This window comes from Leptidea sinapis, chromosome 6 (assembly GCF_905404315.1).
Source record: "Leptidea sinapis chromosome 6, ilLepSina1.1, whole genome shotgun sequence".
NCBI classification, from domain to species: Eukaryota; Metazoa; Arthropoda; class Insecta; order Lepidoptera; family Pieridae; genus Leptidea; species Leptidea sinapis.
Window position 1 is genome coordinate 5,130,092 of NC_066270.1, and position 23,751 is coordinate 5,153,842.

General features: G+C 33.7%; 1 protein-coding gene across 8 annotated transcripts in view; it reads left to right on the plus strand.

Moving 5' to 3' along the window:
• Positions 1–23,751, plus strand: part of LOC126964795 (homeobox protein homothorax) — a 321,561-nt gene that overhangs the window by 24,531 nt on the left and 273,279 nt on the right. For all 8 annotated transcript variants that reach the window (XM_050808059.1, XM_050808060.1, XM_050808063.1 and 5 more), the window contains exon 3: positions 3,767–3,908. In XM_050808059.1, the coding sequence (XP_050664016.1) occupies positions 3,767–3,908 (142 nt within the window). The remainder of the gene's footprint in view (positions 1–3,766; positions 3,909–23,751) is intronic.

Consider the following 23,751-nt stretch of genomic DNA (forward strand, 5'->3'; position numbering starts at 1 on the left):
TAAGAGTGAATATTTATGCCAAAGTTTATCAAGAGACTGTTTTAGATCGTATTGTAAATCCTCTTAGCAGAGGCTTTCTGTTAGACTTTCCAGTATGACTCTTGGTCACAAGGTTTGATCTATCGGACTGGCTCTTGTCTAGTCCGGATCTGAACCCCTTGGAATATACTGACTAACTAAATAGAGCAGAATTAATAATATACATATAACAGAACTTATGCCGTAGGTAATCGTCGCAGTTTGTTCAGCTTCACTTCGCTTTAAAGGACAAATACATTATTGCCATTTTGCTCCGTATTACTCCTTTGCAATTTCCTATTTTATCATTCGGCACCAATGGACATGCAGCCTAAACGATAAAATGTAGCAAGGCGAAGTGAAGTTGAAGAAGATGTAAAAGATAATGTATTGAAAGGTAATGGAGAAGGAGATATTGAGTTGGATTGGTTATGTAGATAGATTGGATGAGATTGACTTCACTTCATAAATAAATTCTGGCATTTTCGTATGGCGTTATTTCTATAATCAGTACAAGGTGTACCTATTGAAAAGAGTTAGAGTTATCAAAAGTATAACAGCTTTTATTAGGATTGATTTGAGTGAAAGAAGCCTAAAATGTCTGGATAAAATGGAGGTTTACTCAAACATTTCGGCTTGCTAAAAAGGGTAAGGGTAATGTCTTATTGTCCCGGAAAACGGTCACAGGAATTAGTTTCCAGAATTTAGATGCGTGGCCTTTTCCACCAATGCTGGATGCATAGAGAAAATATAATGTAATACAAGTATTAAGTTCTACACCATTAGCATACATGATTGCATATTTATGTGTTTCATAGGGCAATTCTATGTTATAATCTATGGGAAGCCTTAGTTGCGGTGTTTGTGTAAAAATAATTACAATGGAAATCCCGAGGTGCCATAAATATGCCAACAAAACCTCACACATAATTTGGCGATTTGAAGTAAATTATCAAGATATGCTACTGTTTTGTGATAAAATGCAATAAAATGATAAACACAAGCATGTGATTATAATATTCAATTATCATTTAATCCGTTGTTGTGACGTTTTCGTGTTAGATTATGCGATTTGTGCGTACACGCATTTTAAAATACTATTAATTGAAACAATTCTGATGACTACCAAGGACATGTTTTATCTGAAAACTACTATGTTACTACTACGAAGTAAATTTACACCAAGTTTAAAATTACTTCTCCCTGTCATGTAATTCTGAAGTGACAAAGGTAAGATAAAGTAAAAAAAGTGAAGAACAACTCTTTTAACTTTTTAATCACATCAATGTAAATGTGGCGTTCAGGTAGATGCTCTTGGGCGTCACGGGCTATCCTGGCTTAAATCAGCAGGCCGTATAGGTCGTCATGCCAGAATTAATGAAATCATCCGCAGGTACTTGGTGGTTTTAATATACCAGCTGTTTTAGAGCCAAATGGTATTATTACCTGCCACGATGGCAAGCGTCCTAATGGAATGACGCTAGTGGCCGTGCCCAAGCTACTAGTGTCGGGCGTTGGTGTGGGTCGCGACTTGCGACGACACTCTGGCTCCTTCTCATGTCCAAATTACGTTAATTGATGCTGGAGCTGCTGCTTCGACTGCCGAAGACAGCAAGCGCGGCAAATATGTCGGTCTCAGTGAGTCATAATTTTTGTTCCTTTTGGTGTCGAGTCACTTGTTTCGTGGTGCCCAGAGGCGCGGAGAATGTACAAAGTACTATCTTCGTATCCACAATAAGGCTACTGGAAACCCAAGCGCCAGCAGCTATTTCGGTCAACGGATCAGCCTAGCTATCCAACGCGGTTAAATATATTTCGAGTAACTTAATAAATACAAATTTCACTGTCCTTAATGAAATTGATTTCCCAACTCTATGATTCTAATCCTAATCATTGTTATTGCAAAAGTGAACATCACGCATACAAGTGTTATCAGTATATTAGTTGATATTTAGATAAGCACGAATAGATTATCTGATAATAATACAGCGTGAGCTGGTAATTTTTAAAATAGATGTAGTTAATAGTCGGATGTCGCAGACTACCTTCGAAACTAAGAATTGAGTATAACTACTTTCTCACTTACACTGTTGTATTATTGAATAGAGATAGGTCGAATGTAAACCCATCTGAGACATTAAATCTGAAGAGACATTTTTAGAGATTTTTAGAGATGAAGTAATTCGGGCAAGTGCTTCATCAGATGGAAATTAAGAAGATAGACAGAAATCTGCAAGAGCAAATACATAGGTAGTTATGAGAAAGCTCATTGTCGCTCAGAGGGTAATGGGTAATAGCCCAGATGATTGGGAAACTGAAATGGCAGTGGCACAAAGCTCAACTGAGTGCTGGTCGTTGGGGCAGTAAAGTCCCCGAATGGCGACCACATCCCGGAAGACGTAGTGCAAGTAGGCCCTCCACAAGTTAGACCGACGATCTTGTCAAAATCGCCGGCCACGTTGGGTGAGGGCAGAGAAGGACCGATCGTCATGGCGATCTTTGGGGGAGGACTTTGAATGATGAGGTGGTATTTGATAAGTTAAGTCAATATTGACCAAAACATTGCTATTCAAATAGAGCAAGGAGTATGTACCTAATATAATGATTACTGCTCTTTGTTTGTTAACTTTTACCTCAGAAACATTTTTAATGATATAAATGTAGTTTTCACTGATGTAGATAAGTTACTTTAAATAATACATTGTAACTAACGCGGGTAAAATCTAAACAAAATACAGTATGTAGTTTCTTTGTTCCGACTAATTTTATAAGTACATGTTTGGCGCCACGCAACGTTTAAAGTTAAATGTTCCACCATATCTATCTATCTTACGTCAAAACTGTTGTAGATATTACAACAGAAGAGGTGCGAGCAAGTAGCCCGCTATCAGATCGAAACTTGACAAGGACTTGTCGTTGGCGCCATTGATAGCGGTTTGAATAAGTTAAACTGTTCTCAATAATGTAAACTTCTGAAGCGTTTCTCAATTGTGTCATTAATACTTCAAATACGAATTTCGTTGAGGGACAATAGAAATATATGTTTACAGTTATGTATATTAGGATGTGTATAATGATTTTAATAATGCAAAATGTTTGGGAAAATAATATCAACTTCTGCTTGAGCAATTTATTCTTTTTTGAAATCGGTTGTTATTTAAGATTATAAGAAAAGTCTTATGTGATCATACAAGAGATATTAGAAATTAAACCCGGCGCAATATTGTAGAAAATTCTACAATTTTATGTAAAAAAAAACTATAATTCATCCCTACTCTATGGTAATTTACATTCTATCAACATTTCAGCTGTCATACTAATGTCGTTTCAGCCCGCTAACAGACTGACGCTTGAGCACACAGCGTAGTCTTAGAGTAATATGACTCATGTTGGTTACCGTTTGGACCAAAAACACTTAATATTAATGTACTAAAATAATAATTAATGTGAAAGAAGCTAGAATATTGTATTAAAATTGTTTATTGTAACTGAGGCAAATTGATCACATTAAAAAGTAAGGCAGGAATAAAAAAATGTAGATGCTACCACAGAGGAGGGATAGATACCTACTGTAATTGTGTAGTACCACAGAGTAAGAATGGATACTGACGTATAGTACATAGGAAACATTTCTATTTCGTTTTTCGAAAGATGAAAGATGTTATGACTGTCTCTGAATGTTAAAAAAAATTAATTAATTTATTTAATATTTCACTTTATTATTTACGTGTGTTTATGTTGTTTTCAGACACCCCCTATTTCCCCTATTGGCGCTAATATTTGAGAAGTGTGAGTTGGCCACGTGTACCCCCCGGGACCCCGGAGTGGCGGGAGGGGATGTCTGTTCATCAGAGTCATTCAATGAAGATATCGCGGTGTTTAGCAAACAGGTAAGATCCATATTTATCTAATCAAATCAAAAATTGCTGTATTCATTTATGTAAAAAAATACTTTGATCAAGGGCAAAGTTACACATACATTTTACCATTTACCCCCAATTGAGAAAAGGTCGATATAAGGTCAGTTTTATCATTTTACAAAAATGGATTACCTAATTCTATATGAAAAGAGATGCAACAATAATACTCAAACGTCACCACATACAAGTACAAAATGTGCATCAATCCACACATACTTGTAAATAAATATTTAATTGGCACATAACTATAAAAAATACTATACGAACTATTACATAGGTAGGGTACGCATGTCTTAACCTATGGTTTGCTGGTTTCCATGGACGGATTGTTATTTTAATTTCTCTCAAGTAAACCCATTGTCTATTTGCCTCTTCTAATATAAAAATATACTTAATCAACGTATAAATATTTAAGATTTTAAGACAATTTCATCAGGATACAACAGCTAGCGCCGGATATAGATAGTAAGTAAAATAATAAAACTCCTTGCACTCCAACAGAATTATTCATTTAGAAGCGTTAAACTAAAATAATTCACTGGCTGAATAAAAGTTTGCACCTGCCTCCATTACCCATCTGAAAAAAAAAAACTCAAAAGAGCGCCAACGCATTTGAATATTAAAATGTCGCAAGCGAAATGGCGGCATAAATCGACGATGGCAATTTCTTGAGCATAATGCCTTTTAATAACTATAAAACATAATTAGTGTCGGTAAATCTGTTATTGGAACTACAGTATTGATCGTTACGCCTTTTAATGAAAGCCATTGCCAACGAGTTGAATTCCATCTTGTTTTACTAATACGATTGTGAAGTTAATTTTCGTATTACCAAATGGCAATCGATTTGCTCCGAATGTGTAGCACATTGATTTATTTTACTTTAGAATTATTCATGCAAATTTATTTTAATGTTACGTCGCGGCTTGCAAATATAATGCTTTTAATAAAATCTTCTTAGAGGAAACGTTTTTGATGCATATTTAATTTAGGTATCTACAAATTAGAAATAGATTCATACCTACTACATATATACCTGCTATTTGAACCTTGATGAAATTTAAAAAATAAATAAAAATGATTTTAATGTAGAGTAGGTGAAGATAATATTTAATTACTACAGGGATATAGAAAAAGATGAAGTGTTGAAATAGTTAAATAAAGCTGATCTAATAAATTAAACAATATACGTAAATTTATGTCACTATATTTTTATGAAGCATCAATACCGATAATTTCCTACAGACAGTGAAAAAAAATAGATTGATTAATTAGATATACCTATCACTCATTGTTATCCAAATAAAATTGGAACAATTTCAAACATTTTATCATATAATTAGGTACGTAGTCAATACTTATCTCTTTAATGCCTTTTTTGATATTTACATTATATGTACTTATACATATAATAGGCATATACCACTTTGATAGCAGCTTTGGTATTTATACAGACTTGAGCCTCTAGGAAACAATAGGGATATATGCGTCTCATGTCTATGATACGCTGTTATATAGAACTGATAGCAAAAAACTCTCTTTATTATATACACAACAGGAGTATCATAAAATTGCAAGTGTTGGTAACAATATAATATGCGGTCGAAATATTTATAACAAGCATACACTTATCATCCTATTATTTGAAATACAAAAAGAGAGCTCCAAATGGAGTCATTCGCGTTTCCATTCGGCCACAAACGGGTAATCTGGCGGCAAACAATCAAGCGGTGTATAATTTTCTTATAAATTTATCAGACCACAAATACTTTTGTATAACTTTTTAACAATGCAACGAACAGGCGTTGACATGCGGTAAGATGCAATTTCACTAAATTACTGGCATTTCGCTGACATTTCGACAATTGTAATACGTCATAATCAAAACGCCGGAAGTGTTTTTGTAAAGACGTCAAGTTTCACTTTTGTACGTTTACGATTTTGTTATCAGTCAAAGACACTATTGTTGCTAATTATTGAAATTAAATTGTATTAATAGCTCTTATAGTGCAAGACTTCTGACCTCTTGTGCGATAACTTTAAGATAATTTCAGTGTCAGGGAACTGACCACTTACTCATTTATGCCTATTTCGAGTTGACTAAGGTTTGATATCGTAAATATTGACGCATTTATTGTTACATAAATTTAAAGAAATTATTATCTTGTGACAGTTTGTGATAGTGTAGTAAACACATTTTGGTGCGATTGCGCTGTAACTGTCATATTTATCATTCGTTCGCATTTGAACGCTTACAGACTCTTATCGTTGACTTTTAATTACTTCAATAAAACGTTTATCGGTGGCGGTAGCACGTGAAATCACAACAAAAAGAGATAAAAAAATCGGACCTCCCGTTCTAGAACACTTTAATAAGCATCGTCCATAATTCATCGGCGCACGAAATAAATCATAAACTGTAAAGTGTTTATTTTCAACGTACTTAATATGTTATAAATTTATTTAAGTGGCGTGCGGTACGATTGTGGAGTGATTGATATAGTGCTCTCTGTGGCGACTGTCGACTGGCGAGCGATCGGCTTAGTTGTGATGCTGTCAGCGTGAGCTGTCATCGATACGCGAGCGTGGCACATCCCTGCCCGTCCCTGCGCCGTAGACGAGATCCGTGACCAGTTATCGATATCAAGTGGCCAAATAGAACGACATACATTGAAATGACACTGTTTGCACGTATTACATCCCTTGTCATTGTGGACGCTCCATAGTGCCAGGAAGGACTCCCCAAAGTGGCAATATCGTATTTTACATACCTAAATAATATCGATTGATTATTCCTTCTCGACCAATTTCTATATTATTATACATAATATCTATTAATTTAATGAACGAATGAATATTAATTCTTTCATTTTCTGATATTTGTTTATTGTTTGCTATGTAACTGCTGGATATAATGTCAGGTTTATTAATGTTTATAGCCACGCTCTGTGCTCAATATTGCAAACTTGTCTTACCTTACAATCAGAATTTAATGGCACTCGTACGTTCTCTAGGTCCAAATGGCAAACACACGTGTGATATTATAATGAACCTTTGTCGTACAGCAAGTTAATTAACATTGAATAACGAAACATTGTTCTAACAGCGGTTGTAGCCTTTCAAGCGAGAAATAAAAAATAACTAGTTTCAAAGTCGCTCATTCTTAAAGTTTTTATCTGTTTGCTGTGAACGATTAATACAATATTTATGGAAAATCGCTACCGCATCGTCTTAAATAATTGGATGGCTGGATATGATATTAAATTGAAGAGCGTGTATAATGAAAAATAATTGCGGGAATGTTAATTGCTGATGGCTCGCGTTGATCGTGCGTGTGCCGATCCGTTCAGTCGGCTATCTGTCTGTTCGCTCACAAACCGTCTCGCGAGTTGTGACGTTTTAACAAATTCACTTTGTTTTCTTTTTAATTATATTTTTTTTATTGGCATTTAAATTACTTTAATTGATTTACACAAATAAAACTAACCCCATGATTAAGTCAGTGCTAGAATCAATATTGCCCAAATTGAGGGTAGATTTGAAATTTTTGTCACATAAAAAAAGCTTTTATAAGGATAAAAAGTACTTTATAACGGTCTTCAAAATTAAGTAAAACATATCATTTATCTAAATTCACTTTAAAAGCTTGTGTGATTTAAGTTTTAACAGTGTTGGATACTACAAAATTCTTTGACAATTATGCAGTAAATTATCAATTTTAGTCGTCCCATAGCCTATCTATAAAGATTGCTGGCACACCTTGATTTTATTGATCTAACAGGCTTTTACGATATCTCAAACCGGTTTTAAGAAATCAATCAAATTTACCATCCGCTTTCAAGTGAAAGACTAATTTAGATTCCGCATTCCAAAGATTAAACAGGATTTGGTGCGAAAAATAGTGTTGTAGTATCTTGTGATTTCATTTATCATGAGTTATGTAATTTGAAACAAAATTGTAAGTAGAGGCATTTAGTAAGTATTGCATAATATGTAGATGAACTTGAATTGTTTTGTTATTCGGTAGATTTCTCGTGGCAGGTATCGTCATACTCGCTTAAATGCCTCTGCTTGTGGCGGCAACGTGGGGCGGGTCGTTCCCTTCCCTAAAATATGGTCGAGGGAGGCGATGGCTGGTCCATGCGTCATGCTCGTGAACGGGTGCTACTCGTGGGGGCTGGATGATCTTGTTACCGGAAGGTCTGCTTGATGTGTTTTTTTTTTATTATTATTATTTCCTTTAAAGTTAAAGTTATTATATATTTTATTTTATGAAATGCTCACATGGGCATTATGGCTAGGCTATTTATTTACGGTATGTGTGGATTGATGCATCTACTATACTCAATAACTCTTGTGTTTATAAGTATTAATTTACTTTTTTTGACTTACTCATGTAAGCCTTTCAGTTTTTGACTTTTGAGTATTTTTGTTGCGTCACTTTGCATATATTGTAATTGAAATGATTTGTAAAACAACCAAAATGTAAATCTTGACTTATAAGAGTGGCAATGAGTTCCTTGCTACTTCTTCACATAAGCTCAACCCTTTACGAAGTAGCGGTAAATTCAATAAGAAACAATATTTATATATTTTTTTTTGAGATTGCATTTTTGCATTTTTGTGACCTACATGAATAAAGTGTTTTTGAATTTGAATTTGAATTTGAATTTGAATTTGAATTTGAATTTGAATTTGAATTTGAATTTGAATTAGTCCTGTACGAGGTAGGTTGATAACAATAATAAATATTTACATAATATTATCTAGAGTTGATAATAACTTTAATTAATTCATCATCTTATCGTGTGATATTACAGCATTTAATTATTATATTATTTAGTCTGTGATAAAATGATGCGGTTCTAAAGACAAAAGCTAGATTAGGAAATTATCTTATTAAACTATTACAAGAGCCATTTAATTATACTTAATTGCGTAGTTATAATTATTATAAATTAACTTAACGATGTAAATGTTAATAACGTTTCATAATAGTATACTGAATTAAGTTACTGTCAATTTTTTCACAATATATTTTTATCAAATATTGAACGTCATAACAGAAATTTCGAGACAAACGTTAATAAATCAAGAATATTAACCTCGAAATAACTATTTAAAATAATATTTGTAATAATTTGCGACAAAAAGTTTACTACTAGCTGTTGTTCCTCTTAAATAAAAAAAAAACTAAGTGCGTCATATAAATTATCATATCCTTGTGTCAAGGATATATTAAAACCTGTATGAATACATTAGTGACGGGGGCAACATAGATGCATCAGGTCGTAGAAGGAAACTTAGGAAAGAAAATCCTATAGGTATTAAGCTAAGCTTACTTTACCAGTGGGAGGCTCCTTTGCACAGGATGCCGGCTAGATTATGGGTACCACAACGGCGCCTATTTCTGCCGTGAAAGCAGTAATGTGTAAGCATTACTGTGTTTCGGTCTGAAGGGCGCCGTAGCTAGTGATGTTACTGGGCAAATGAGATAAGTCTGCGCTCATCACCTTGAGACAAGATGTCTTAACATCTTGTCTCAAGGTGATGAGCGCAGTTGTAGTGCCGCTCAGAATTTTTGGGAGTTTCAAGAATCCTGAGTGGCACTGCATTGTAAAGGGCAGGGCGTATCAATTACCATCAGCTGAACGTCCTGCTCGTCTTGTCCCTTATTTTATAAAAAAAAAAGCCTACCTATAAAAGGAGCACGTACTCCTTTTAATCGTTATTGCATATACCTATTAAAAAATATGTTATTTGAGTAGGTTTAAATTTTAATTTGTCATATATATTTATTTTTAATTTGAATCATTTTTCATCAAAAAATATGATACCATATTTTTTGCACCACAATTTATAGAAGATATAATTTAGGAAATATAACTCGCGCCTATGGAATTTTCTGCCTCCTCTGCTAAGCATATTACAAAACATTTCGACAATTAAAATATGTCTTCAAATTATTTTGACTCCAAAAACAAATTATCGATAATGCAACACCATCTGAACAAAACCCAATTATCAAAAATATATTTTTTTGAAAATAATGGAAATTCTAGACTGTGGTTGATGTGGTTGCAAGTAGATACTGACTACAAATTATACTCCCTTTTCAATACCAAAGAAATAGTAAAATTATTGTTATCTTTGAAGGTTATCACGCAGAATCCTGCAAAAAAGTCTTGGCAGCAGTTTGATTGTTCTTAAATATGAGCTTTGATGCACCTTTGTGTCTTTCATATAACGACAACCAGAGTACTTCAAAGTCAGCCATTGGCTTATTGCAGAGTATTTATCAAGTGTTCCTTACTTTTTGTACTTGTATTTGCACGATTGGCTTAGTGGTGTCATCAGTTGGGTTAGAAGTGCTGAGTTATCTGCTCAGACAAAATATAAACCATTCTTAAAAGTTAGCAAAACATTTTTAAAAATAGCTCATTTGAACAAGGAATTGATTTTGATTTTAATTTAATTTGACATTTAACGTAGTATCTACTGCCACAAACGTTGTAAAAAACAAGAATATTCATGTAAGTACATTATAAACCCAAACTAATTAACAGCACCATGACAATTACCAGTTACTCTGTTAATTATTTGTATTAAAATTCATATATTCAAAACAAGATGGTTGTTGAATAAATTTACACTTTAATATTCGTTTCTGGGTTCCGATGTGAATTTGGAAATCTCGGTTCATCTTGGCCTGTTACTTAGTTATTAAATTTCAATCTTATTCGATTACCGAATAAGATTTCCAAGAAATTTTTTAATTCAGCTCATTGAAAACATACCAATATCGCTCCCATCGAAAATATTTTCTCAACGAGCTGAAACTTTGCAAGCAACTGTCCCTATATTGTTTGAGCCTGTTGATTTTTCATGCAATCACATTGTCTTTTATATGGGCACTGACATCAAATTTTTATAAATTATAATATAAGTATAGGCAATTATTGGCCCTGACCTACTTATATGCGTACCTAACTGGCTTTTCGTGCATATTTTTTATATCATCTCTTTTTCCTGGTGGGTTCTCTTCAGACTGTACTCCCAGTTTGATCTTTTCAAGATTTCATTTATTATCTTTCGCTTCATAATTGTGTCCTTTTGAACATAATGACGAAACAATCACATACAATAATACATGTGGATTACGGAACCCTGGAAGTCTCACCTCGAACTTGAAAGCAAATAAATTTTGTAGAAGTATGAAATAATTGAGATTTGTTAAAGATAAGATTATGTTAAGAGAACAATTGGTGTGTTTGTTTCTCTGGTGTTTAGTGAACGCGATCTTTTTGGTTTTTGTTACGGAAAGCAATTATTTATTCTGTTGTACTGTACATTTATCTACTAACACGTGTTTCTTCTGTTGCCTTGGTAAAGTATACACTTGATAAGTAATATTTTTTGCCTTTATGAGATTATTAAAGAAATTTGTATATACAAATGACAACACAGCTATTAATCAAAGTAAGACAATAATAAGATTGTTTGAAAAAAAATATGTTTATTAAATATACATTTACTTCATGCAGATTATTAGAACCGCAAGAGAATTCTGGAAAACTTAGATTAGGCATTGGACATATTATTACGGAATTTTAGTTTATGAGTTTTTATTTGTAAATTTTGTTGGCTGCTCCGAGAGTTCACCCAGATAGAATTGAATAGATAAAAAATTAAGGATTTACACATTACCAAATTATGGAATGAGCTTCCATACGCAGTGTTTCCAGGGCGATACAAGATGGGAATCTAAAAAAAAGGATGTACCTTCCTAAAAGGCTATCAATGCCTTTCAAAATAAAAGTATGTGTGTACTTATGTATGCACGCAAGAACTTATACTTCTTTGGCGTAACAAAGCAAAAATGTTTAAAATTATTTATTCCTCCTGCTGTTCTACGTTTGTAGAAAGAACAATATTGTCAAAAACTTGCAAATATGGCTTTATTAAATAACGAATACGGCTGTATGGGCTTAAACCCTTTGCCTTTCCCAATAGTGGACGAAGAAACCAAAAAAAAAAACGAATGTCGCAAACGTCAAAAAATTTTAGGAACCAATTTCCAACCCTGTTACTTTTGTTTCATAACGCGCCTAAAGAAGTATAACTTCAAAAAATAAGTCGACCTCGTGTACATAAGCAACAAAAGTAATAAATCTCGACACTGCATCAGACTAAATTGAAAGCAACACAAAATATCAACAGTACACAGATATGATCCCGATGATCTTTCTATGTTTACATCTGTCCGCGTCTCATTTAACGTGCATTGTCTATTGTTGAGGGATTTGGCGCGCAATTTGAGCCGCTCTGTGTACCAATGATTGGCGAGCATTGGTGCAGCTGTGCCGAGTGTGAGAGATTTTTATCTGTGGCATCGCTGACTGGCTGACTTTTGCCCTTACATTTTGTCTAAGGTCGTATATACATTTACTCTATTGTTAATATTATTATTATTAATACAAGATCAATAAAATATAATTAATTTTATTTAAAGTTGTAGAACCAGTGCTCATTTTTAAAACTTTGTTTAATAACTTTTATACACATTTTTGAATGTTTAAAAGTTTTTATCGTTATCATTTTTTGAAGACAGGGTGTAACTGTTTTGATTTGCTTTAAAGGGAACATCGCTACAATAATTTAGCCTTGGAAAACGTCAAGAAACTTCGAGAAAAAAATGTAGCATAACATATAATATTGCCGTCTCATTTTGACTTCCTGTATGTAAAAATATCTACACAATGTAAATAAAACATTTATATGCAATAATAATACCTTTTACGTCTTTTTATGAGTTCATTCTCACACTTACCAGATGATAATCGACTGATACGGAAAGTTATGTCCAATAGCTTTATTATTTATGTAGCAAGTGTCGCCATTTTTGTTATAAAATAATAATATACAGTAATACAATCGCATAACCTGTAAAATATTATTATAAGGGTGGCAATCCACTAAATATGTTTCAAAAGATGACAAGTTTGTTAAAAGAAATATAGATTGTCAATAAATATTCATAATTCCACTGATAGTAAAATATATTATAAATATACTATTCCGTTTATTTCATATTATTATTCCCTAACTTAATAATACTGAATATAATTTAAAAATAGATATGATTTGATCGTTCGATTTAAAAATTGTAAATAAACTAAGTTAAATTATTCAATTCCAAGCGCGTTGTGGTTCGCTAAACGCCACGTTTGAAATTCGAATTGAATTTTGAATTAGTTAGGGAATGCGGATTCGAAGAGGGTTCTGAATTTGAATACACCAATGACGGGCATGCGGTAACGCGATTGGTCACCTCATTCACCAAAATTACTGTTAGTGTTGAACTCAAAATTTGAGAACACTTAACCCATTTTTGGAGCGGTACGTTGTTGGTAAAGTCGCTATGTCGCCGGTATGTGTTTTTTGAGGAAAGGCGACGGCAAAATGAGCGCCAAATGTGTATTACTCGCTTAATAATGACATAAATACAGAGCTATACAGGGTGAGAGCAATATCTTACGAGCTTGGCTTCTCCATAAAGATAGTAACTGATATTGCTTTATATTTATGGTCCTGTACTAACTCAGTATCAATTACAGTGACTCAAAGAAAACTTTATAATGCCTTTTTGCGAGTCAATAAAGTTGTTTATGAATGTTTTAAGCGCAAAGTAAGTGACAAAGTCACGAGAGACTTACAACATACAATATCAATCACTTTATTATCGATTTATGTATGTTTGTATATTATCTGAACATTCTCATACTCATATTTTACATACATACATACAACCAACCAACGCGTTTATCATATAATTATGTATGTAGAGAATTGTTAATTATAATAAAAACAAAAAGATAGAGAAAAAAAAGTTTAAAAATAAACAAACTTAACCTTTAACACAACATTCCAAAAATAAACATGAATAAATAGCATTCCAAAAACCTAATTAAATAAAAACATTAAAGTAGCACCCTGTATACGTAGAGTATAATTAAAAGTCGCAGGCGCATTCCGCGCAACACGTTCTTGTCTTTTAGCTCGCCGCGTTCTGAACGCAAAAAGCAACGGTATGCGTATATGTGATGTTTCTATTGCACATATTAATTATGTCTCAATTATTGTTAATTAGAAATTTAGATAGATTACTGGAGACATTCTTCATAGTAGCTTAGTAGTCGTACAAGTCACTTCGCTTCTGAAGACTTGAAGTTATGAGAAGGTTAAAAAAGAGTTCCGTGCCATCGTCAATTTCCTAATATGCAATTATTGGGGTTGAGCAGGTTATCAACTGTAAAGTAGATCCTGTAGATGGAGCCACAACCTGAGAATTGAACAAGACACACCAAGATTTATAAGCCCAACGTCACTCGAATGGTTGGCTCAGTTGGTAAGAGCGCTAAAAACGTAACCCGAGCAGCGCGGGTTTATGTCCCACATCGTTCATAAATTTTGATTACAAATTTAATGATGCATTTTTAAATTTGCTTGTCAGCCATTTTGAAATTCGCCATCTTGGTTTTAATTGTTCTGTTCTTATACCGGCAATACACTCTCGGACAAGATTTCAGCTAACTAGTGCGGGTTTTTGATATACTGGCCACTGACACACGATGGTCGGGCCCACAGTGGAGTCTTAAGCTGAGATCTCTAGAGCGTACTAAGACTGTTTAGACTTTACTTACATAAAACACAACTGAGTGTGATAAAACGCAATGTAGCTGACTTTGCTTAAAACCCGGCATAATTACAAGTGTCAAATGACTTTAAAAACGAAATTACGACATCAAAGATTATGCTAAGCTTATCCATAGCTAATTAAATTTTGGTTTTACTCTACCCATCATATAAATTCGAAATTTTTTCAAAAATAAGGAAGAATTACGTGCAAATTTTTATCTCCATGCTTTAGCATCAAATTCAAATATTTTATTAATTCAAAATAGGATCTTATATCATTTATCTCAATACATGACGTTGACGTGAAAAACTACACAATCCATTTGAAAATTTATGCCTCAGACCTAAGAAGAACCTCAAGAGACTCAACGGGCCTTTTTTTTTATAAAGTTTCGTTTACAACAAAAATCTTTAAGCTAACCGCAAACTTAACATCGGTTAAGTTCCATGTAAGCAAACAACTGATTATAAAACAAACGGTTGAAGATCTTGACCAGTTTTATTAGAGCTGTAAATACAAAGTGTGTTAATTATTTGGGGGGTCCATGGTAGGGGTCGTGAAGGGTACGATGTGGCAGTCAAAAGCAGCTGACGTGGATTAGAGGGTGAAGCGCGGGTCCCGATGTGTTTGATAATTGTAATATGTTTGAATTTCTAATGGATTTATTCATAGATGAAACTGAGCGTGGAAACGTTTTGTTTTCTGAGCGTGTTGCCAAATAGGGTTCACTTGATGGTAGAATTACACCATTGAACAATAGCCGATCATACTATTGGTATTTTTTTTTATGAGACGAGCAGGTCGTTCAGATGATGGTAATTGATTCGTGCTACCTATTACAATGCTGGAGTCTTGAAAAACACAAAAATTCTGAGCGGCATTACAATTGCGCTCGTCACCTTGAGACATAAGATGTGAAGTCTCATTTGCCCAGTAATTTCACTAGCTACGGCGCACTTCAGGCCGAAACACAGTAATGTTTTCACTAATAATAATAGAAATAACATATGTGATAACGATATAATATAATAAAGCATCGGCATACGACCCATATAGCCCAGTGGTTAGAGAAAGTCTGCTGAGCTAGAGGTTCTGTGTCCGTATCTCCGTAGGTGAATATGGATGCTTGTTTCCAAGTCATGGATGTTTGTAAATGTTTCTTATCAGCCAGTGGAGGATGCATAGGTTTTATCACTTCATTTGAAGTGATCACTAGGTAGAATTAAATTTAGCTCTAAACGACTCTTACTTATTGGATTTTGTTTTAATGGATAAGGAAGACAATCGAGCGTACTTGTGACCTGGTGTTAAGTGATCACCGCCGCCCACATTCTCTTGCAATACCAGAGGAATCACAGAAGCGTTCTCGGCCTTTAAGGAAGGTGTACGCGCTGCACCGCACAAGGAAGCTCATTCCACAGCTTTGGAATCGAAAGAAGGATTTATATATTATGAAGGATAAGGCTCCCGTTGCTTACCTACTTAAAGCATAAAAAAGTTAATATTATAAGATCTAAATAAAAATTCTTATATGCATCCGGTGTTAGTGCGTTTTTGCCGGTCTCGAGTCACCCACCATTGCGTGACCCCGACGTCTCACAAAAAGCAACAAATTAAAATATCACACGACGATGCGCATTGATGCGTCCAGTCTGATAAATATCATACGCAAAAACTTTAATTATGAATCGAGCTATTAATATTCATTGCGTTCATCGACGTTACTTCTAAGTTTGAATTTAGAACTCGGTACTAGAGGGTAGATTATAAACTAGAAGTACGTTATAAAACCCGGATATTCTTTATTTAAACAAAAAATCATCGCTATTTTATTTAAATCTTCAATATATTTGAATGAAATTACAAATGAGTAATGTTGGTGAAAATTGTCTCTTTATGGATACTTAAGTACTGTCGTCATCAGAACCAAACTTTTATGTATCTACCATTAATATTACATCTGCGGCTATCACTAAATATTCTATAAGAAAGGACTTACATTTCTAATGAAGTATCTCCTCTATAGAAAATAAAACCTCTTTGTAATTCATAAAAAATCACGCAGACTAACGTTTTCAGGTCATCTTTAAGTTCATATCTCTTTATCTATAATGGAAAGTTTTACAGCAAACCATTGTATTTAATTGTGAATCCGCTTCTCCAATTTAGTGCAAATCAAACGAAAAATACCGAACATTTAATGCGGGTTAACAAGAAATTACTCCCACGGGAATGAATAAAATTATACAAACGAATCCGCCGGGCAGAGCCTAGTGTGATACTGTTATTGTGAATCAGAAACACCCTATTGAACAGCATAGAATATTTGTAGCGTATCAATCAAACGGCTAACCCTTCAATGGCGGCTGAGTTATTTGTTTTGGGGGTGGATAATGGGTATTTCTTGTTATTTTTGTGAAGGCTTAGTGGCTGGCAAGTGTTGATTTCCATGTAATTTGTTCTGCGGATTATTTTCTTAGATATCGTGGCTCGGGATGGGATTTCAGACAACCCTTTCTTTGGAGATGTTTGTATATTGTCTAGTGATTCTGTTAAGTATAGCATTATTACAGAAAGTCTAACATAAACCTTAATGAAAAGACTTAGTTAAGTAGACTTAATTTAAGTAGGTCATCTATTCTGCTGCGGAATAACTTAAGTTTCTTAAATCCATTTCAATATTATCTTAACTGTAATCTTTTCAGACAGTTCAGTAATATTATTTATCTCCTTGGACGGGGATCATCCAACAATATGGTTTCGTCATGTCACCTTCTGTGCTTTTTAAATAGTTCTTATTCTCGTTGATAACATATTTGATAATTTATGAGATATGTCGCTATTTACTTAACACCCTTCAGTTCTTTAAAGCTATTGAAGCGAAACATTAATTTAAGATAAAGATTAATTTAAATTTCTTTCATTTGCGCTATATAAAACTTTATTACAATAAAGAAAACGCCTCAGAAGATGCCACTAAAGTCATTAAGAAACGAAAATTATTAAAAAGAACGATGAATAAATTGCAAATAATACAATTATATTATAATATTTAGAAACATAACGCGCAGATTAGTTATCAAATACAGCACCATTACCGCGTTAATTTCTATCCCCAGGGGTATGGGGGATGGTAAAAAGAGCAAGGGCATCCTGCTGAGGGTTAGAGGGGCCGGCACATGAACATTGTACCGAGGTGATGTTAATTGGGTTAAGATCATAGTCGTAATAGGCGCTAGACGTATTAAATCATTACTTGGGTCCTCAAGAAATACTATAAAAATGTTTAAGTATCTTAATATATTCGGAAGTAAAATAAAAACATTGACAATTACTAGTCTTTTTATAAGATATTTTGGAGCTTGCGTCTTGCTCAAAATGTTTGGTAAATATAAATTCTGAATTAATTTAACAATTATGTTTTATTAGAGAGGACATTCACCGCTTAAAATAGTTCAATAAGCACACTGTATATATATTTATAACCCATCAACCTCAATACACATATATTTGGGTTCGTTAACAGTAATTATTCATACCCGCCACTCCTGAACAATTATTCCATCACAAAGCCTTGTTGTTTGAAGCAGGCTCGAAAGTTTACATTTCGGTTTTTAACGGTTAAAAAGCATGTTTATTTTGAGATGAACCGCGCGAGTGCATCCGACTATAAACATACAGGGTTTGTTTATTTGTCCGTCACCACTTGAGAAACGCAAGGGTTTTGCATACAATACAATTAGATTTAAAAGTGGAGTGTGTGCCAAATTGTTTGAGCGTGTTTTGGAAGCGTGACGTCATTGGGGCGTAAGTTGCTTGTTTTAGATCAATTCATTTTTTTAACGACGTAAATACACACTTCTCTATGATTGTGATGATGCTGTGTCACTTCCACAGACCTTCTACTATATACCACTAGACTGGCGGCTGTCAAATTGCTTTTGTACCTCGGCATTCGGCATTCGCGCTGTTGGCCATGTAGCGAGAGTCTGCGGTAGGCACTAAAACTAGTGATGACAACCTCAGCAAACATCGATAGATAGTGGGAAACTATTTACAAAAAAAATTGTGTACTTTATAAGGTTGATTCTTGAAGTATAAATAACACGGAAAACGAACGAAATTAATTTAAAATGCAAAAATACTTCAGAGTATAGTACGTTCCTTCGCAGCCATTTGTATTATACGTCAAAATTAGTTCTCTGGACGATCGCGAGTGGCGCTTCAAATAGGCATAAAAAATTTGGTGTAAAACATACGGAACAGCCTGTCCAATGGTATTTATACATGTCAGTGGTCACTTCTAAATATAAACTGTGTTATTTATTAATTTATTTGCTCGTTCATTGTCATTCATAACTGTTGTATACAGTTCGCCTTAAATACAATTCAGATCGAGAACTGTTTCCAGTTCCATAGAAAGAAATTCATAATCATTTGTCACGGGTGTTTGGAATACGTTAGAAACCGTTTTGGGTTTAAGTTTTTCTCGTTTATATTCGAATACTTTTACAACCATCATTATATCTTCGGTTATTTTATTTAACACCAATATATCGTCCTCTACTAGATACGTAGTTATAACATGAAAAATAAAATGAAAGTGGGTCGAAATGCTAAGATACAATATTTGAACAGGGCTGTATCTACCTATTACAAAAACTGTCTTTAAATTCATCTTGTTTGTATCAATAACAAATTCTTTTGATGCGTTCATATTAATGTTTGATACTTTTGTAAAAAAAAAATATCCGGAGACGCATATAAACGTGGGTAAAGATTATTATTGTAAAAAGTGCTGCCATCTGCCTGCCATAATCCCATCTTTGTATTCATATAAATGTTGAATTTCCCCCATCTTTATATAATTTAATCTGTGGATCGAATAAGTTTTTGTTAAATACTGTTAATCTCATGTCTTAAATTATCAATAGAATATTTCGAACTGTATTATTCTAAACGTTATTGTTTTATTCAACTATTAAATTTATAAAATTATCTCAAAGGAGATGAATTGTCTATAGATTCTTTTATCGTGGATTATATAAATCTATATGATTTAAACTATGCATTGTCCAAGCCTTGTGACATAGTTCAACAGTTCCCAAAGAATCCATATTTAAAATTTATGTCAATCAAAAGTTTAATTATAGAAAACACATTAAATATTAAGTATTAATTAGTTGTAAAGCAACCATCGAACAATTAGTTTCATTACCACCAGAACTCTGAACACCATCACGGATAGTGTAAACACAAGACAAGCAAGATAAATTTAATCGTTTAATAGTAAGCATTAGATGGCTGCCTAGTGGCCCAGAGTGAGTCATTATCCAGCACCTTTATAGCCCGGTTAATTCCCCTCGACCCACGGATCGCGTTAATGGTCGAAAAACTGACCTTCTGGGTGGAAGCACCCCCCAGGGAACAGTTGTGGGCCCAATGACTTAATGTCCTGTGATCATGTTTAATCAATAAATTACTCATTATTTTGCTCAATATTATGTTTTATATGCATGTATATGTTAGTCACTTAGAAAATTTTTACGTCTAGATAGAGTCTCTTACTGTTAGACAATCGATAAAAACAGGCCAGGAAAATTAGTTTAGTATGCGTGGCAAGCTACGTCTTATGACGCGACACTTTATGTTAGTGTTGCTCAAAATAGAGGTTAGTTCTAAACTCAATTATTTTCGACATTTTCACATCTGTCACAGTCTATCTAGATTCTAGACATATAAATGATCCAAGGTTAGCCATACATAACATTTTAAAATGAATGCTCTCTAGCTGCTATATGAAATCAAAAGAAATATTAAGGCTAGGTTATTTTGATTTTATTTGTCCAACCAAATATTCAATCTATATCGTATTGAGGTTTACAAAGATCTTTCTACCACGTAAAACCAAACTCCAGCTCGGACGGATATTATGGTGTTGCAAGAATGGGTAGTGGTGATCACCTATCATCATGTGAACCTTATGCTCTTTGGCTTATATTCTTTCACTTATCCTCTCATAAAAAATATCAATACAGTCTTTCTTTGTGTGGTACTTCAAGTTTCCAATTCCAAAAAGCGTTGATATTTCAAATCCAATGATATACTTAATTCTGACACATTCTGTCAATCAAATAAATCCACTAAAGAAAATAATACGTTATCAAAGAAATTACACGTTTGCTGTCAAGCCGATGGTCACGCCTATAAATGTATAAATCAAAACCGTTAGTGACAAAACGCACTGAAATTACGGGTCACAAATCGTCACAGACCTCGGCCATAAATCAACTTAAATTCTTAGGCTATAAAAAAACCAAGCAAACACCCCACCGAGCCATCTACCTGCTTCGTATCTTTTGAATGTCTCGTATTAAAAATAAAATTTCCGAACGCTCGGATTCCGGAGCAAAAAACGTCTTTCGTACCACCCGTCTCTGTCTAACCCGCGGCTTTATCTCGCTCTAATAGGCACGACAGACCCGAGCAATATTTAGAAATTTTCGGCTAAGTTTAAGTGCGGTTCCCTATTACCATCTGTTGGTACAAGTCGAATATTCGACATTTGCGAGTATAATGTAGACACATGTGCGTCAAAGTGTAGAATAACAATTTTTTTTTTGCCTCAGAAAAAAATAAATCGAGCGAGGTCAAAATACGGCAAATTGCAATATTTAAAAAATCGTTTCTATTCGGTTTGAGTTCTAGGAAAATGTAATTTTAGACTGAACCATAATTTGTGAGGAAATTGAGACGTTATGGTTCATCTGTATATTTTCAGCTTTCCTATTATTTAAACTGTAATCTTTTCATCTCGGACCTCCATTTTAATAATAAAACAACCAACGAGCTGAAATTTTGGGACTGAAATCTCAAGACGGTACCTAAATATCTTCCTATTAGGGTAATGTTATTCTGCTTAAATCTTTTCCCTTACTAATATGGCATTTAATAATTAATGATATTTTTAAATATCTGAATCCTAAATCTATTAATATTACTATAAATACATTACAGGGTTCAATTGTTAGGAGAAAATTAAATATAACAACTGATATAACTAACTCAGCCGCTCCCGTGAGTGTAAACAAATTCGGTCGGGTCTGTACTGGGCGCTATCACGGCGTCATTACTTCGATCAGGGCCGGCCCCAATATTAAACCAGTTATAAACAGGCACACCGTTGCATATCTCTGATACGGCAATAATCGTGGCATGAATGCTTTTCTACGATTTACATATTTACGACATTAAGGCACACAAAAGTTTTCTTTTTTATAGCTCTAGTAGCTAGTTAAATCAGCATTTGTATTTGGGTAGTTTTATTGTATTTGTGGGATCAATTTTTTATAATAATTTGCACGAAAATGTCTGCTAGGTTTTTATCAGATCAAAATTGTACTTTCTGCGGCATCCTTATGACATAATGATTGGTCTTGCAAGTATCCTCATAAATGCATTCCATTATTCCATATCGCCACTTTTATCATCTTTAGTATATTCATAAGTAAATTCAAGACACAGGAGAGGTATTTGGATTTTATTTATTAAATAAACATTAATGTTTATAATATTAGGAGTTATTTTTTTGAATATTTCGATTCTATAACTTCTGATTTTTTTTTGTTATAAAGCTTTGACTGTTTGAGGCACCTACGTCGAAATGACTTCTATAATTCACATATTTACGACAGGGTCGACACAATATCAAACAAAGGTTTTTCTAAACCATCAAGAGAGGAACAAAAGTTTGCCCGTCAGTGTGCACCAGCTTGAAAGCAGTTTCGTTCAGAATTTATGGGAGTTTTTGTGATTGCGAGAAATGAGTGATACCTGACGTTTACAAGAGTACCATAAAGAGATTCAGTTCATTATGACTGTTTATGGTCTGTAAAGAAATATTAGCGCGTTTGGAACGGGTCAGACTCAAGTGCGATCTGGAGACAATTATTTATTGCAAGCGCCAGGTTTTTGTACTGGATTTAATCCCTAGATGACTAACTGAAGATAGAATGACTTGGGCTTTGTTACATGAATCCGTGTTTTAATAACTACAAGAAAAGGTTTTATTTGCCTTTCCAATGGATGTGAATATTATCGAGTCGCGTACTATTTGGAACAGTATTCAGTAGGTATGGATTTAAAATACGACTCAGTTATGATGAAGATTTCTCAACAAAAGTTTTATCCTAGTAATTTTTTTTTATTTGATGGTAAAATTTTATTAACCATCGCCATATTACCTTTGCCCTTTCCAGATCTAAACTCGAACGCATCTCTTAAAATAGGCTTTCTTATTCCTTCAATTGGTTCAAAATATTTACAAAGTTAATATCACTTTTCTAACTTCCGGCTTAAGATCTATAAGATCTTACCGTATCACTTCATGAAAATTTAACTTCAAATAAGCCAGATAATATGTTAATTTCTTTCTTACAAGCACGCGACAACCAAAAATAAAGCGATCCAAGATTCCTCCTGCAAAGAGTATTAATACACTATAATTTTGATGAAACTTCTTCAGTAGTCGTTTGCCTCACATTTTTTGATTGAAAAAAAAAACAAAATCACCTGCCCACTTAAAAAACTTATTAAATAGGAGGCGACTACTAAATTAAAAACGACCTTTGCGATATAGAATAATTTACCATTATAAACCTGACATTCATTACTCAAATCTAACTCATATGCTTAATGTGACAAGTGTCAAAATTGCGTGGTAGATATTGATTTATTAAAAGTTTCGAGATCGATCAACGGTCTAAGGTAGCGTTCCGATTTTGTCTTATAAATAGATTTTTTATTATAAATTACAGGGTACCTCGGTTTGGTAGCGATCTTGACGCGGCCCGTAATTACGCTAACGTTAAGCCAATAAGTATTTTAATACCGATTAAATAGAGTTCAAAATTTATTTATCTAATAAGCTTTGATAAATTGTCATTAATTAAATCTATTATATTTATTATTACATCATTTCAACAAGTACTTGTATGAAGATATGTAGAATGATAGATTCATAAATGGAATTCAAGTTAAATGTTAATAATATAGAGGTGTTTTTGTATATAATATGTATCAAATGACAACTTGAGATATGAAGCAAAAGCAAGG